The sequence below is a fragment of the Octodon degus genome, unplaced genomic scaffold (assembly GCF_000260255.1).
Source record: "Octodon degus isolate 3935 unplaced genomic scaffold, OctDeg1.0 scaffold00020, whole genome shotgun sequence".
NCBI lineage: Eukaryota > Metazoa > Chordata > Mammalia > Rodentia > Octodontidae > Octodon > Octodon degus.
In genome coordinates, this window is record NW_004524596.1 from 20,586,099 (window position 1) to 20,601,956 (window position 15,858).

General features: G+C 37.8%; 1 protein-coding gene across 1 annotated transcript in view; it reads right to left on the minus strand.

Moving 5' to 3' along the window:
* Positions 1-2,785: 2,785 nt before the first annotated feature.
* The window catches only part of Cyyr1 (cysteine and tyrosine rich 1), a gene marked incomplete at its 5' end in the record, with an annotated part of 107,453 nt that continues 94,380 nt past the window's right edge, over positions 2,786-15,858 (minus strand). The window contains one exon of the mRNA XM_023711185.1: positions 2,786-5,016. Within this exon, the coding sequence (XP_023566953.1) occupies positions 4,895-5,016 (122 nt within the window). The remainder of the gene's footprint in view (positions 5,017-15,858) is intronic.

The window sequence follows — 15,858 nt, forward strand, 5'->3', positions numbered from 1 at the left end:
GCATGCTGGGGATCGAACCCCAGATGCTGTGCTCTGCTTAAGCAGACGCTTTATTCTGCTGAGCTATCTGGCTGGCCCCATGGTCGGCTTATTCTAAGGAAGAAACATCACAGTCCATAGACCCAGCTGAGCTAACACATTGTGACAGAGCAGAACAGCACCAGAGAGGGAGGGTCAAGGATCCAAATGGCTGATGCCAAGTAACCTCTTCATGAGCCATCTGCACACAACAAAAAGCATAGTCTGCATCCCTTCCCAAGCCAATCAGATTTACACAACCAAGCTTAACATTTACACCTCAGTGTAATACTTTCATTTTATTGCTTATCATAAACATGTTATCATAGAAGATATGTTAGTTTATAAATAACCCAATTCAAAGCTTTCATATCATATATTATTTTCCTCAAAATGCATCTATGAAAATAATCAGTGACTTTAAAACATCTGTAATATACATATTTATGCTTTTGTGATACTAAATAGAAATAATGATGCTCAGTTACTGTAGGGTTGTGGGATACATTAAGAGAGGTTGTAAACAACTTAAAGAAGAGATATGGTGTCACCTGAAAGCACTCCTACATGGGTAGTATTTACAGAATATAAGAACTTCACAAGAAATGTTTATTGAAGGTGAAGGTGACAATTCAACTTTCTGGTGGATCTTTCCATTTTTCTTAAGGAACACATAGTGTATCTGCAACTAACATTTTCAAAAGCATAGAAACTGGCACTTTAGTTGCAGAGAACTGGATTAGATTACACTTGCAGAAAAGAAATAAATGAAATCATTTGTACTCTTAACCATGCACTATTTTTTTTTTCCAGTATTGGGGATTGAACTTGGAACCTTGTGCTTGGCAGGCAGGTGCCTATGCTGCTAAGCTATATCCTTGGCTCCTGATGCTAAGTATTTTACAAGAGTTAAGGAGCCTCTTACTGAAATGGGCTGGGATTTTTGAATGCTTTGCATCTGCATAAGTAAGAAAGCTTTCAATGCCTAAAAGCCTGTTGAGTCATTCAGAACAAATTTAGCCTTTAGACCTCACTCACAGCGAGACTATATTCAGTCAGATCAATGAATACCTGTGTGGCCAATTAAAAGTAAAAGAAACTGCTTGTATTAACTATCAAATTTCCTAAGTATAAGTACAGATGCTATTATTTATACTTTGAGATATTCCTTTTGATTGTTTTATTCAGTAAGGTTCTCATATTTATGGGATTTCATTAAATTATGATATTAGATTAAACATTTTAGATTTAATAGTAAAGCGATAAAAAAGCATGGTCATCTATATTCAATGTTCAGTATATAGTTTTTAAATGTACGAAAATATGTTAAGATTCCTTTCAGCAAAATATGGTACACTTGAATTATTTATTAAAAGCTTTTACATCTAAAGGTAGGTACTTCACAAGATTTGCATTTGGTGAAAGGCAAGATGACAAAAATCTTAGTTTTTTCCATCAACTGTAAGACTTGTTTAAGAAAATGGATTATCAAAATTTTACAAAACCAGAATAAAAATTTGGCTTAGTTATATGTGCATGGAATCCAGTTTTATTTTTCCCTTTTCTTTTTGTAAATCGGTTGAACATTTTCATGATCAAGTTTTGAGCTTTTTACTATCTGATATAAATTCCATTGAAGATTGGGCTCTTATCTCATTGTGGAGGAGAAATATTTGTAGCCTGTAGAACTTCTTTCAATCTCCCCACACGGCTGGACTAGCCTTCGTCATGATCCACTGGTTAACACCAGCTGCTTTGTACACAGCAGCAGTTTGCAGTGAAGGGCTCTTGGCATCTAGAACTGTTAAGTCCCTTTGATCCTAAATTAACTCTTAAATAAACAATATTCAGCTGCTGTTTTTACTTCCAGTGACATAGAAATGTGCACCTGTCTAAAAAGTTGAACAGAATTTCTGGGACCCTATGGACCCACCTGCCATTTAATTTATATAGCTCTTCTACAGCACTTCTTCATGAGGCTCCAAGCTTCTGTTTGAAGTCTCAGTCACAGGGAGCTTCTCAAAGCAATCTAGTCAATAAGAAAGCTCCAACCGGTTTTTTCTGTACAGGCATACCTTGCAGGTATTAAGAGTTCAGCTACAGACCACCACAGTAAAGTAATCATTACAATAAAGTGAATCATACAATTGTTTTGGTTTCCCAGTGCATATTAAAGTTATATTTATGCTATACTATTAAGTGTACAATAGGGTTATGTGTAAAAAATCATATATATATATATATATATATATGTTATTTAAAAATGTTTTATTGCTAAAATGTGTTAACCATCTGGGTCTTTCATGGGCTGTAATCCTTTTGCTGGTGGAAGAATTTGTTGTTGATGGGTGCTGATTGATCAGGCTGGCTGCTGTTGAGAATTGTGGAAGTGGTGGCAATTTCTTAAAATAAGACAACAATGAATTTGCTGCACGGATGAGCTTCCTTTCATGAAATAGTTCTCTGCAGCATATAATGCTGTTTGAAAGTATTTTACCCACAGTGGAGAAAGTCTGCAAAAATTGGAGTAAGTTTTCTCAAACTCTGCTGTAGAGTTTAGCACATCTCAGCAACTCCATTTTTGTAATATTCTAAAACCTTTGCTGTTATTTCAACATTCACATCATCTTTACCCAAAGTAGATTCCAGAGACTAGGCGTGGTGGTGCATGCCTGCAATCCCAGCTCTTGGGAGGCTGTAAACAGGCAGATCACTATGAGTCTGAGCTAGTAGTGAGACCCTGAACATCCTGTAGATCCTTCCCCCAAAAAAAACTCAAAGCAAAACAAAACAAAAAACCCCAAAACAAAACAACAACAACAACAAAAAACAAAACAAAGTACATTCCACTACAAGAAACCATTTTGCCTGTCTGTGACAAGCAACTCCTGGCCTATGACATCTTCAGGCTCCACTTCTAGTTCTCCTCTACTTACTCCAGACCTGGAGTAACTTTCTCTACTGAAATCTTAAACTGTCAAAATAACCCAGGAGGGCTGGAATTCACTTCTTTCAAACTTAGCAATGGTGATATTTTGATGTCCTTCCATGAAGCATGAGTCATCTTGATGTCACCTAGCATGGCGAATCCTTTCCAGAAGGTTTGCAGTGTGCTTTGCCTTGCTTCATCAGATGCATCACAGCCTCATGATATTTATTCATTTAATAAGCCTTTAAAGTACAAATTGCCCCTTGATCTAGGAAATATGAAATAGAGAAAGGAGTTTTGTATTAGCAGATATGGTTTGAAAACAACTTGATTTTTGTCGTATGTCTCCAGCAAAGCTCTTGCATAACGATGTGCATTGTTAATGAGCAGTAAGTTTTGATAGGCACGATTTTTCCTGAGTGGTCAGTTTCAATAGTGGGTTTAAATTACTCAATAAACCATGTTGTAAACAGGCTTTCTCGTTCCATTGCTAGGTCACAGAAAGTGCAATTAGTATAACTCTTAAGGACTTCAGAATTTGAGGCATAATAAATGGCAGCTGACTTCAACTTAGTCACCACCTGCAATAGCCCTAATTAGAGACTCAGCTTTTCCTTTGATGCTTTGAACAAGACCTGACTCCCTGTGGAAATCTTGCCCAGCATTTTCCTCCAGCATGGAGCAGTTTCAGCTCCACCATATGATCTTCTGTCGAACTTGCTGCAACTTCTCTGCATCAGCACTTGCTGCTTCTCTTACACTTTCATGCTATGAAAATGGCTTTTTTCCCCTTAAACTCTGCAAACCAACGTGTTAGTTCCCCACTTTTTCTTTTGTAGCTTCTGCTGCTTTTTCAGCTATCACTGAACTGAAGAAAGGCAGAACTTTCCTTGGGGTAAGGCTTTGGTTTAAGAATATGCGGCTGGTTTGAGCTTCCCTCCAGACCACTAGAAGTTTCTCCATATCACCAGGAAAGCTATTTTTCTTTTGTACTGTTCAGATGTTCAGGGAGTACCATCTATTTCCTCCATGAATGAACTTTTCTTTGTATAGACAATTTGGCTGTTTGGTGCCAAAGGCCTACCACTGAGCTCACCTGAGCATCATACATACTCTTTTCACAATAATCATCACTCTATTAAGGTCCTTGTGTCATATGGATATGGCTCATGGGGCCCCAAAACAACAATGGTAACATCAAAGGTCACTGATCAAAGATCACCCTAATGAGTAGACTACTAATGAAAAAGTTCAAAATATCGTAAGAAATAAAATCCTGAAATAGAGAGATGAGCCCAGCACAGGCTGATGGAAAAATGGCACTGTTCAATGCAGGGTTGCCGCGAACCTTGAGTTTGTAAGACACAGAGTACCCGCAGAGCACACGCTAAATAAAGTATGTTAAAACGAGGTATGCCTGTATAAAAACCAAAGTTCGCTTCTGGCAGTTTCCATTCAGTGCCTCAAACAGTGCCAGGCACATAGTAGGCTCTCAGGCACTCAATTTACTTTTATTGATGAATGAATGAAAAATTACTGCCTTTTAAAACTTCATAGAATAAATCTGTTTCTTTACAGACCAGGCCATGATTCTCCCTCCCAATTTGGCTTCAGTCTTCTCTCTTCTAGGATAAACACTGAAACTTCCTTCACCCAGCGCTCATTGTGACTACCAGCCTTCCATCCATCCATCTCATGACTTTTTCTGAACGTGCTTCCATGGATCAGGAGACATTTTCCACTGCAGTTCCATAATATTCCACTTGGGGTTAGCTCTGAGCAGGGTCGCCATCCTGCATCCTTTCAAGGGAATAGCACACTTGGACTGTTATCTGCCCCCCAAAGTATTCCTTACAACAGTTCTTTCCTGCCTGCTTCCACATTTCTAGAAGCGTTTTATCCTGGGAAGGATCATTGATTGGCACTTATTCTGCTCTGGGAGAAGGGTTATTTCCGTGCATTTCCAGGGTAAGGAGGGGGTGGGGAGCGCTGTGGAGTCGGGGAGTACGGGGGAGGCAGGTCTGCGCAGTACTGCATCTCTTGGTTGTGACTGTAGGGGGGTGGTGCTGCTGCAAAGGAAAAGGAGAGAGCATCAGGCATTTAGCAAGTACTTGGGTGGCTGTTGGGTCTTCACTACTGGCTTAGATGCTTTGAGAGAGGTCATCCTTTTGTCTACAAAACCATATGTACGAACGGGCTAGCACGTTGAAATGAGATACTGTGGGTCATAGTGTTTGGAATTGCTGGCTGAGCGAAAGGTTTTTGGAAGTACGACACTGAAGAGGCACAGAGAAGAGGCTGAAGAACAATTCAAGTTTGAGCAGCACAGAAACTGGGCAGCACTCCTGTTTAAGCAAAATAAAAACAATACAAATGGAAAAGACATGGAGGTTTCTGGTTGCACTATCATCATTGTGGGCTCTGGACGTCATGAGACACGGAGTTAGCAGAGGCTTTATTGAGTGTATCAGAGAATATGGTCCAGGAAGATGACAGCATCATGGGGGAAGCAAAAGTGAGGTGACACAGTAGCATTCTTGAAGGGTTGGAAGGGGCTTATGATCATGAAGTCATACATCTGAGTCCTAAGTAACTGAATGCTTAAGCAGTGACTAGGTAGGGGGAAAAAGAAGTGAAAGACTAGAAGAAGAGGTAAGGCTACTGCCCTGGGTACTCCGTATGGAACTCCAGTAACTTGGGGGATGCTGCAGCCATTACAGAAATGGGAAAAAAAGGGTGTGAATGATCAAGAGCTTAATTATCTAAATCTTATTTAAAAATTTTTTTGTATTTTATTGTATTAACTGCTAGTACTTTAAACCTCATTTCTTGAGTTTTGCCATGTCTGTGTGTGGATGGTTGTCTCACAGTGATCTCAAGTCACCTCTCCAGGGTTGGAAGAGACCTTTCTCTGAGCTGAATTTCATTCATGTCTTCTTCTTCTTTTTTTATGTGGCAGAACCAGGGATTGAACTCAGGCCCGTGCACTTGCCAGGCAAGTGCTTATTCTACTGAGCCATCTCCCTGGCCCCCTCATTCATGCCTTCTTGAAGTAAATATTCTACGATTTGAATAAACCCTTATCAGCTAATATGAAGAGGTGCCATAGAATTCTGATTCCACTGGGAAACTGCCATGCCTTAATTAGTTATTGTGACTGCAACCTAACTCTCAAGACTTAATAGCACAGCTAAATGGCCGAACTTTCCATGGCAGAGTGGCAGAAAAGATCAAGTGCCATTTTAGCATACTTATTCCTAAATGTCTTCAACATGATGCTATTTCCAGAAAGAATTTGACAGAGTTAGGATAAACAGACATATACACACATGCAGCCTAACTGATAAGCAAACATAAACTATTTTTTCTCGATCCCTCTGGCTTGCTTCTCTGTACTAAGTACTTGATAATCGGAGCTCTTTGCTGATCTCCCAGACTTGGAGGCTGTGGGAAGCAGAACTGAGCAGGGAGGAGACACAGAACTGGATAACCATTCTCTAAACGCTGTTCTGTTAGTGAGTCCAGGCTTGCTGCGCTGGAGGAGCGCTTTCAGTGGAGGACATAACCCTGTAAAGAAATTACTGATGATGCTTTTGGGTTCTTCAGTGCGCCTTTATACCTGGATTGCTCTAAGCTCTATTTTCTACTAAGAAAATGAATAATCCTGCAGAGCCCATACACCTTCTCTAAAGTTTACACCCACTCTGGCACTACAGTAAATCTACAAAGACTGAGCAAAAGACTGATACTAAACTTTATCCAAACCAAGAAAGGAAACACTGCAGCTTCCATGCAAATAGGAGGTTCTTGCTAAGTACTCCCTGAACTGTCTCCTGTAAGAATGTGGTTCTGCACGACTTTTACATGGCTGCCTTCTCTACCTCTTGCTTGAGGAGCACACTCGGATTGATTTCCATCACTCTGTCATGAACCCATGGTGTGTATTTACAGATCTGTGACAAAGCATTTACATTCTTCCATCTGCATAAAACCAGCTGGAGGACACTTCAGTGAGAATCCTTATGGTTTATGTAGCTGCATGGTGAATGTGAAAATTTTCACTATGAAAAAGCATTCCCTCACTCATATAACCTTTGATTTCTGATAAAAAGAATATAATGTTGAAAAGTATTATTTTGGGACTCTCCATCATGAAATAAACATGACACATCCTTTGCAATGTCAGTCACTGGAAGACATTTTGAAATAATGCATGTACAACAGTGAACTGTTGTCATTCTTGCTGGTCATTAAGTTTCACTAGGAAGTAAATTTTCAAAGGTGTCTATTTTAGAATTTCTTATGAATAAGAAGAGGTTTTACTCTTTATTACAGGTCAAATAACCTTGAAAGATGTGTGGATACAGTTGGAGGCACAGGGCTTTTGAAATTATTTCATAATCAGTGTCCCAGTAGACACGCCATTTATCTTCAATGTCTGATAAAGTTGTCTACAACATTGAAGAAATCTGAGGGGCACTATTCAGAGAGGAAAGTTAATGTTTCCAACCCATGGAGAACAATGTCTCTGAGGAAAATAGACTGCATTATCAAAACCATTTAACATTATTTTAGAAAATTCAGAAACAAGACAATCATGCATAATTTCATCAAGCCTATTTAACAAATAAGATCTCTATTTGCTAGATATCGGTGTGCATGGAAATCCTTATAGTCACAGAACACAGCATACATTTTTCACTTTGTTTCACCATGTCTTTTTTGCTCTGCTACCAATTCTTCTTAAACTTTATTGTTGGTTTTATTATTATGAATCATAAGTGAAAAATAGCTTCTGATAGGAACTTTTATTATTTGAACATTGTCTTCAGAATAAAACTCCAGAAATGGACTAACTGGCTAACACAGGATGCAAATCTTATTGTTTAGAGTATATTATCAAACTATTTCATAAAAGAATGATTGAATCTAGGAAGGATACTAGTAAGGCAGAGGTATCCTATCATCTGGTACATGGGTAATTTAATAATTGAAATAAATACAGGTGTTTCATGTTATCATTTCTTTGATAAGGACAGGGTGACATTATGCTACCTTTTGTTTAAAACTCAACATATTGAATAATTTTTTTCCAGATTGTTAACTTATGAATTAGGCTTTTAATTAAAATTAATATATAATTAAGGGGACAAGATATAAACAAACATACAAAATTATAAATTTTGTTTTAAAAAATTTTGTCAAAATACCTCTTTTTTAATCACATGATTCTTAGCTGACTTATGGAAGTTTAAAACTTGTATATAACAAACCAATTTTTCATCTTTATTATTTCATTGGTGTTGCTTACAATGCTAAAAGTTAGTCTTTTTCACATACATTACATAGTTTGAGATTATGTATATATCTTAATATATTTAATTCTGCTTATAAGAATGTGTTATTTTGATCAAATTTTTAAAAAAGTTTTTTTTTTTTTAATTTGTCACAGGGTCTTGCTATGAAGCTTGGATTCATATGGTCATCTGTCTCAGTCTCCCCAGTACTGGGATTACAGGTGTGCACCGCCACACCCAGTTTTGGGCCGGCACAGCAAGCCTGGGGTTCAGGGGCTGGCATGGCACGCAGTGCTGGCGATTGAGCCCGCTTCCTCATGTTTGCCAGGCAGGTGGTTAAACTGCCGAGCTATCTCCCCAGCCCCTTTGATCTATTTTTTGTATCATTGTTTATTTTCTACACTTTAAGATTTTTGTCAAGCCAAATTAAATATAGCATATCAAATATTTTTCACATTGTTTTATTCTGTTTCTTTTATAACATGCAAAATTTTAATCTTCCCGTTCTGTTTCAGTGATGCAGTTATCTGTTTGTACCACAAATGTCTCATTTTAATCATAAACTGATTTTAAATGATTTTGATATTTTGTAGGCTTGGTGACTTTCATGACTAATATTATTTTTAAAGACAACTTCCACTGTTATCCCAAAAAGCAAACCTTTCCTCCACTCTCCCAAAGCTATTGCCTAGTTTTTTATCCAGTTGGTACCCTCAAGACTCATGCAGAGTCGAGGATTTTAATAAAGGTCCACACATCCTGGCAAGGACCTCACTGTGCCTCCCTGGCGACACAAACAAAATACTGCTTGTTTCTCTTCTATAATGACCTAAGATGTCAAGATATATTAGAACCCATTGTTCTCCTTCCTCCCAGATAATATCAAAAGAAGTCCTTTCATGGTTTACATCCCTCTGCTATCGTTGGGGAGACAACTGTAGACCCTGAACTAAAGAAGGTACACATCTAATTAATCTTCCAAACTTCCTTCACCCTGGCTTTGCTGTGCTCACTGGGAAACAATGCCTGTCACCAGAAAAGTCCTGTGTGTCTTTTCCTTTCTCTTCCTTCACCATCTTACTCCACCCAGAACAGGAGGAAGTTCTTTTGTGACTGTGCCCGTTTGTTTCTCAGAGAAAGAAGATCCTTGAGAAAGTGTCTGCCAATAGTAAGGAAGGCCGTGAAGAATTCTGACATTTGAGAAAGTAGAAAGTCATTGCCTCAAGGAGTGGGTGTGAACATTCATTTTGCCTTTTTTAATCTAAAAGTTGATTTTTCATGATTGAACGACTTCTTCTGAACATTGTCAAAACAGAACTGTTCTTTCTCTTTCTCTTTCTCCAATCTATAGGGTCAAGATATGCTCAGGATATTCATAATCTTTGTAGACATTTTTAAACAATCACGTTTGCTTTCTCTAAAAAACCCAAGTCCTTTAGTAGTGTAAATGCTATTAGCTCATACTACCTTTTACTTGTTCCTATAGATATATCCGGTACTTCCTACCTCGAACTTGTGTTCAAACCAAAATAAACAAACAAACAAACAAAAAAAAAAAAAAAGAAAGAAAAGAAAAGAAAAGAAAAGAAAAGAAGCATGCACTCCGCAGCTCCTTTCCATCCCACTTCCCGTTATTCGCCCTGGTTGTGTCCTCATCCATGCCCACCTGCCTCTCAGTCTCCTGACAAATCTTGCTTTCCATAATCTTTTCTTCATGCTTGTTTTTAGGAATAATGGTTTTGTTTTATAAATCTTCATTTATAAATCTCACTAGGTCCTTTTAGAACATCACATTTTACCACATCTTCAGTGCCCACCTGGATTGTAAACTAACAGATGCAAGTAAAAAGCTTAACTTAAAACAAAACAAAACAAAACAAAACAAAAAAAGCTTAACTTTACATAACCTCTTTCCTTCCTTCATGTCCTTCTTGATTCAGCTTAGGTTTATGATCCATCAGTAAAATGTCCTCTTTCATCTGCTGTCAATGTTCTTATCTCTTTTTCCTTTTATTACCTGGGAGAATCCTGATCCTAGTTAAATCCAATATTTTGGTTACCACAGATCTGTATTCAAAAGCTTAATATGACTAGATTAGAAAGTAGAGTCAAGCTAATTAATCTAATTTTATTTTATTTTATTTTTGGTGGAACCAGGGATCGAACTCAGGCCCTTGAGCTTGCCAGGGAAGTGCTTATTCCACTGAGCCATCTCCCCAGCCCCTTGATCTTATTTTAAATAAATGATCATTTTCTAAATTAGGGTGGCATTTAATATTGCTTTAAAATGCTAAATTTCTATAGGCATTTTTTACATGCTTCTCAGACTAGTTTCATGCTTTAATTTTTCTCCCCAATCATAAACATCTTAGTACCTACACTTGCAGAAGACTTGTATTTCACTGAGAAAACAGGCACAGGCAGAAGAGAAGATTTACCTACCCTGATTACCAGATCTACGAAGGCCTGCTTGTGTGCCTAGGTTCAGCCTCTGCTTCCAGAGGAGGCCAGACTGTCTTCTGCTTTGAATCATATTTTTCCCTCTATTCAAGAACTTTAACTTGAAATAGTCTTCTCTATTTTCAGTACTCATCAGTTTCCTCCTTCATCTTTCTTATTAGTGATCTGACTAATGTAATATAAGATACTGTGATCCGGAGTTCTCTGTGGGAGGAGAAAAACAATCCTCTTGGTTTCCTGTCCACCTCAATTTTCTTGACCTATTTTATAGGGAAAATTTTAAAAAAATTGTGCATGTGGTAACACCACTTTGTCATATAATATATTCATAAATTTGACCTTCAGCATTAATCCTATCAATATAATTTATTATATCAAAGAAAGCTTTATCACTTTATGTTGGCCTTCTCTGATTTATACTGAAACAGGTTGCCAGAGTAAAGACTTGGAAACACAGCATTCATTTTGTTTCCCTTCAGCATGAGTTGCCCTCAGGTTGACATTATGATATTACAAAAAACTTCTCCAGGAGGAATTTTTGTTGTATGAAGAAGTTACACGTGAGATGAAGGCTAAGTTGATATTCTGGAGAAAATAGAACTTTTAAAGTATGAGTATGTAGTCTCTAAGTGGTTTTTTTCATGCTCAAAAGTCTCCTCAGATTCAGTGTGTGAACTAATAAGATGGTGCTCATTTGTAAATTCAGAGGTGCCAATGCAGTGTTTATTTCTTAATAAAATATTTCCAAAAGATTTTAAAAACTACAAGTCGGGCATTGTGCAGAATGTGGAGGAAAAGGAGATGACTAAGACTTTATCAAGCAGACTCAAGAGATCCTGAGATGACTGTACTCAGGATCTGCCAAATGTCAAATCACAGAGTGTTCCAACGGATCAAGATCAGCACTGGGAGCCAGGTAATCGGCATTGGGGAGTACCCAATCAAGAGAGGGATCATTTTAGGCTCTCTGCTAGTCAAAGAGCTATCTCTGAAAACAAATTTTTCACAAAATTCCCTATAAGAAGAATTTCCTACATTTCTCTTACAAGACACTGTTGGGGGCTGCTCTGACTCAGTGTACCCAAATTTTGATTCTTTATTTCCCAAATAAATATTAGTTCCCCAGACTTCTGTGTCAATTCTTGTTCTTCAGTTTGTTTTTGTCAGATATTTTCTCAAACAAATATTTAAGCTGTGAACTCTGAGGGAACTATACCAGTATCCCTTCATGTGGGATCCTCACAGTGGTGCATTTAAACATGCCTGGTGTCTGTCTGTCCCTCTTTGGTACTATTAATTTGGATCACCTGGTCAAATATTTGGTTTCTCAACCAATAATATTTTTACTTATTCTTAGTAAGAAATCTTATAGGTACTCTAAGATCTGGTAATTTAGTTCCTCAGCAACATTTCCTCCTTAGTTTTAGCATCTGTTGATGATTTTGATGCAAATCTTCTTGTGATGACTTAAAAATGCCAATTTCCCTCAGTTTTGCAACTCCCTTCTCCTGTTGGCATTCTCCAGTTCCCCAGAGCCTGCCCACCAGACCCATCTACCAAGAGACTCAATATTGTGCTTCAAATCTCAGTTTTCCTCATGGTACTGAAACTCCTTGATTTTCTTTTGTTGGCACTTAATTTTATATCTTTGCCAATCTTTTTCTTATGGTTTTACTATATCGTTTCCCTTTAAATGTGCAAGTAGCAGCCAATCCTACATTTTAACGTGACCGTTTTTCTTTGTGTATATTGAAATTCTGAAAAATATTAGAAATGTACACCTTGACAAATAATTCTATCTTCACATGGGCATTTTAAAAATAGTTTCAATGGAAGGTAACACCTGCTCATTGTGCTCAACATGGCAGGGATGAAAAGCTTAATTTCAGAAGGTCTTTGTCCAACAAAGGGGCAGATGTGACAGCAGGATGACATTCTCTCCTTCCAACTGCAGAGTAATCGCACCAACTGCAGGTTTTCACTGAGCACTTTCACTGTGGAATAAAATGACCTTTGGTATTTTATGTGCTTCCACTTCTCTGGCTCTTAGGCAAGAGAACTATATTATGCAATAAGTTGAGTTGTTGACTCAGTCATCACAGGGTTAATTAATTAGCATGAGTAGAAGTCTTTTGCATGTCTACACTTGAAAGATTTTGAAAAGCAGTCAATACCAATAGGATTCTTTGAGTAAAACTTAGTGACCTTGAGAAGGAAATCAGAAGCAATGTAGCACATTATGTTTTCAAAGACCCAGTCTTTTTGCAGTAAAAATACTTCCAGAGTAAGGGTCATGATGTTTCTTGTATTACTCATTTTCCAGAACAATGCACTTCCTGAAAATTCAACAAGGGGCTACTGTGATCTGTGAGTAAAACTATGATGCCATTTTACAGTTTGAAAACATGTTTCCAGCACAAAATAGAAAACTCAAAACTAAAGCAAACAAACAAAAAGCTTGACCTCTCATTTTAAAATGGTCTTTTATTATCTAATTTTATTCAAGATTTGAACTTACTGAAAGGCAAAATAAAAATGAAATATATTGCAAAATATTTTTAAATGTCTTAAAATTAATCTTGATTAAATGTTTTTGATCAGACAAATGCATATTGAAAATGTAATCTCTAGAATACTTCTTTCTATGTCTGGAGACTTTGCTCCAATCAATGTCTCTGACTTTTTTCTGTTCTTCTCTTGAACTATAAGTTGTACTAGAGGAAAGCAATGAGGAGATACGAAGAGTGAAGGAAATAGTCCCATCTCCCCTTTTCCTGGTATCTCAGATTCCAACATCTTTACACCAATAGCATTCTTGACAACTTTGGAATATTCAGAATTGCAAATTGCTTTTGTAGGGAGTAAAATCTGACTCCAAGGTGGAACTTAAAGCCAATTCCATAGGTACTGGAATATGACTAAATTTAGTCTATCATAAGTTGTGAATTTTATTCATTTAGCTGTGTTTGCTGAATGCCTAATATGGTTCTATGTGTTGGGCATAGGTAGGCAAATAAAATAGTCCAATATCCTTGGCTCATGAATTTAGTATTCTAGCAGAAGGAGATGAGCAGCCAATCATAAATAATATGATTGGACAATCTGTAGCAGTGATCGGGAACCTTTTAGAGACTAGAACCCAAATCTCACTTATTAATCACAAAATGCCAGCATTGCAATTAAACCTGAATACTGAGGTGTCAGTTTAGAAAAAGTCACACATTAAAAGAAAAACACAATAACAGAGCTTTCAGTGATACACGCAGACCACTGCGGCATGCGTGCCATAGGTTCACACTACTGCTCTTCAGTAACTCAGAAAAGTATTCTGGAAAGAAATGAGTGGCCTAATGAGGACGGGGGTACTATGCAGAGCAACACATCACAATCTTCACTCAGAAGGTGACCTTTGCTCGAGGGGCTGAATGAAACAAGGAAGCCAGTGCTTCTGCCAAGACATTGAGATGGTAGCATGTCTTGGTGTTCAAGAACAGCCTGGGACCAAAATCTGATAGAGTCCATGTGGCAAGGGAGAGAGGAAAGAAGCATAGAGGACAAAAGGGCCAACTCATGCAGTGACCTGAAAGCCCTGGTTAAAGAATGCCTTACTCACTGGATAAAATGAGGAACCCTTGGCTTTGGCTCTTCACAGTCTTTACAAGACTGTGAATATAGGAGCAATATGCCATCTGTTTAACAGGTTGACTCAGGCTACTTTGTTGGTAACAGACCTATGAGTCCAGGAGACTCAGAAATGTGTCAGAGAGGCAAGAACATAAAGGAGGTGAGTGTGGACAGTGTGGTTCGCACTAGGAAAATGACTGCTTACTTCTCACCATGGTGAATTGTCAGGTATGAACATAGGTTTTAGGTACAACTGAGACATTTTCTTAGTAGATTGACTGTGAAGAAAGAGTTGAGTCAAGAATTAATCCAATATTTTGGTCTGAGCAACAAGAAGACTAGAGATGTCATCAATTGAGAAAGGTGAAGGTTTTGGATAGAGAGAGATTATAAATACAATTTTAATCCTGTCACATTTTGCACATGTATTAAGCAACTGAGTGAAGATTTCCCACATTCACTGGGATTAAATGAATGTGAAATTTTTTTTAAAAAGTATATAATGTAGATACACATCTTTGGGAATTATTAACATATAAATGAGATTTATGACTGTAAAGTCAAACACTACCGTTAACATCTGAGTTGCCTTTCTCTCATTGTTGAGGCAAAGTACTTCATGCATAAAATTAAGGAAGGAAAGGTTTATTTAGCTCACAGTTTGTAGAGGTTTCAGTCCATAATCATCTGGCTCCAAGGCAGGGTGGCATGGCAGAGGGCTACAGTTCATGGTGGCAGAAGACAGCAAAAGTAACAAGAATAAAAGGATGGGGGAAGAGTTTTTTCCTCCCTTATACTATATGCAGGGCACATGCCTTGGTAGGTGTGGCATTCACACCATCTTTGTGGACTCCTCTCACACAGGTTCAGAATGTTTACAAAGTAAGGCCCCTGGTGCTTTACAGAGTAACTCAGTTAAACACTTAAACTTCTCAAGTTAATACAACGATCAGAGTCCTAAAGCAGTATGGCATGTCCTTTACTCCCTAGGAAGCAGAGCTGCTGAGTTTCTTAGTTAAACCTCTAAACTTCTCAAGTTAATACAATGTATCAACCATTACAGTTAAAGAAGTGTGGACTCATGGGGAAGAATACCTCAGACTGAGCTCTAAGGTGCTGAATGTAAGATACCAGAGAAGTGTAGGAACGGAGCAAAGATGACTTGGAGAAGTTATCATTCCCACATTCATCAGAAATGTGCTTCTTTCTGTTGAAGCAGTTAGAGGGAAAACAGGAAGGGTTAGGGAATTAATACAGAGGACAGATTGGATATGAAAGGTGTCTGTTCTTTTTCCACAGGGGTTGAGAGGAAGGACACGGGTGTCAATGGAAAATTATTTTCCTAAGGATGAATTAAACATAAAGCTTGTTTGCCTTCTTATATGTCAAATTATACACATATAATTAGAAAATGCTATTGGAATCTCTAGCACAGAGTACAGCATTTTGTTCATGTAATCACATGTATACAATATATTTACATGTGGAATTTCTAGCAGATTCTCAATGAATGCTTATTGAATTATTAAT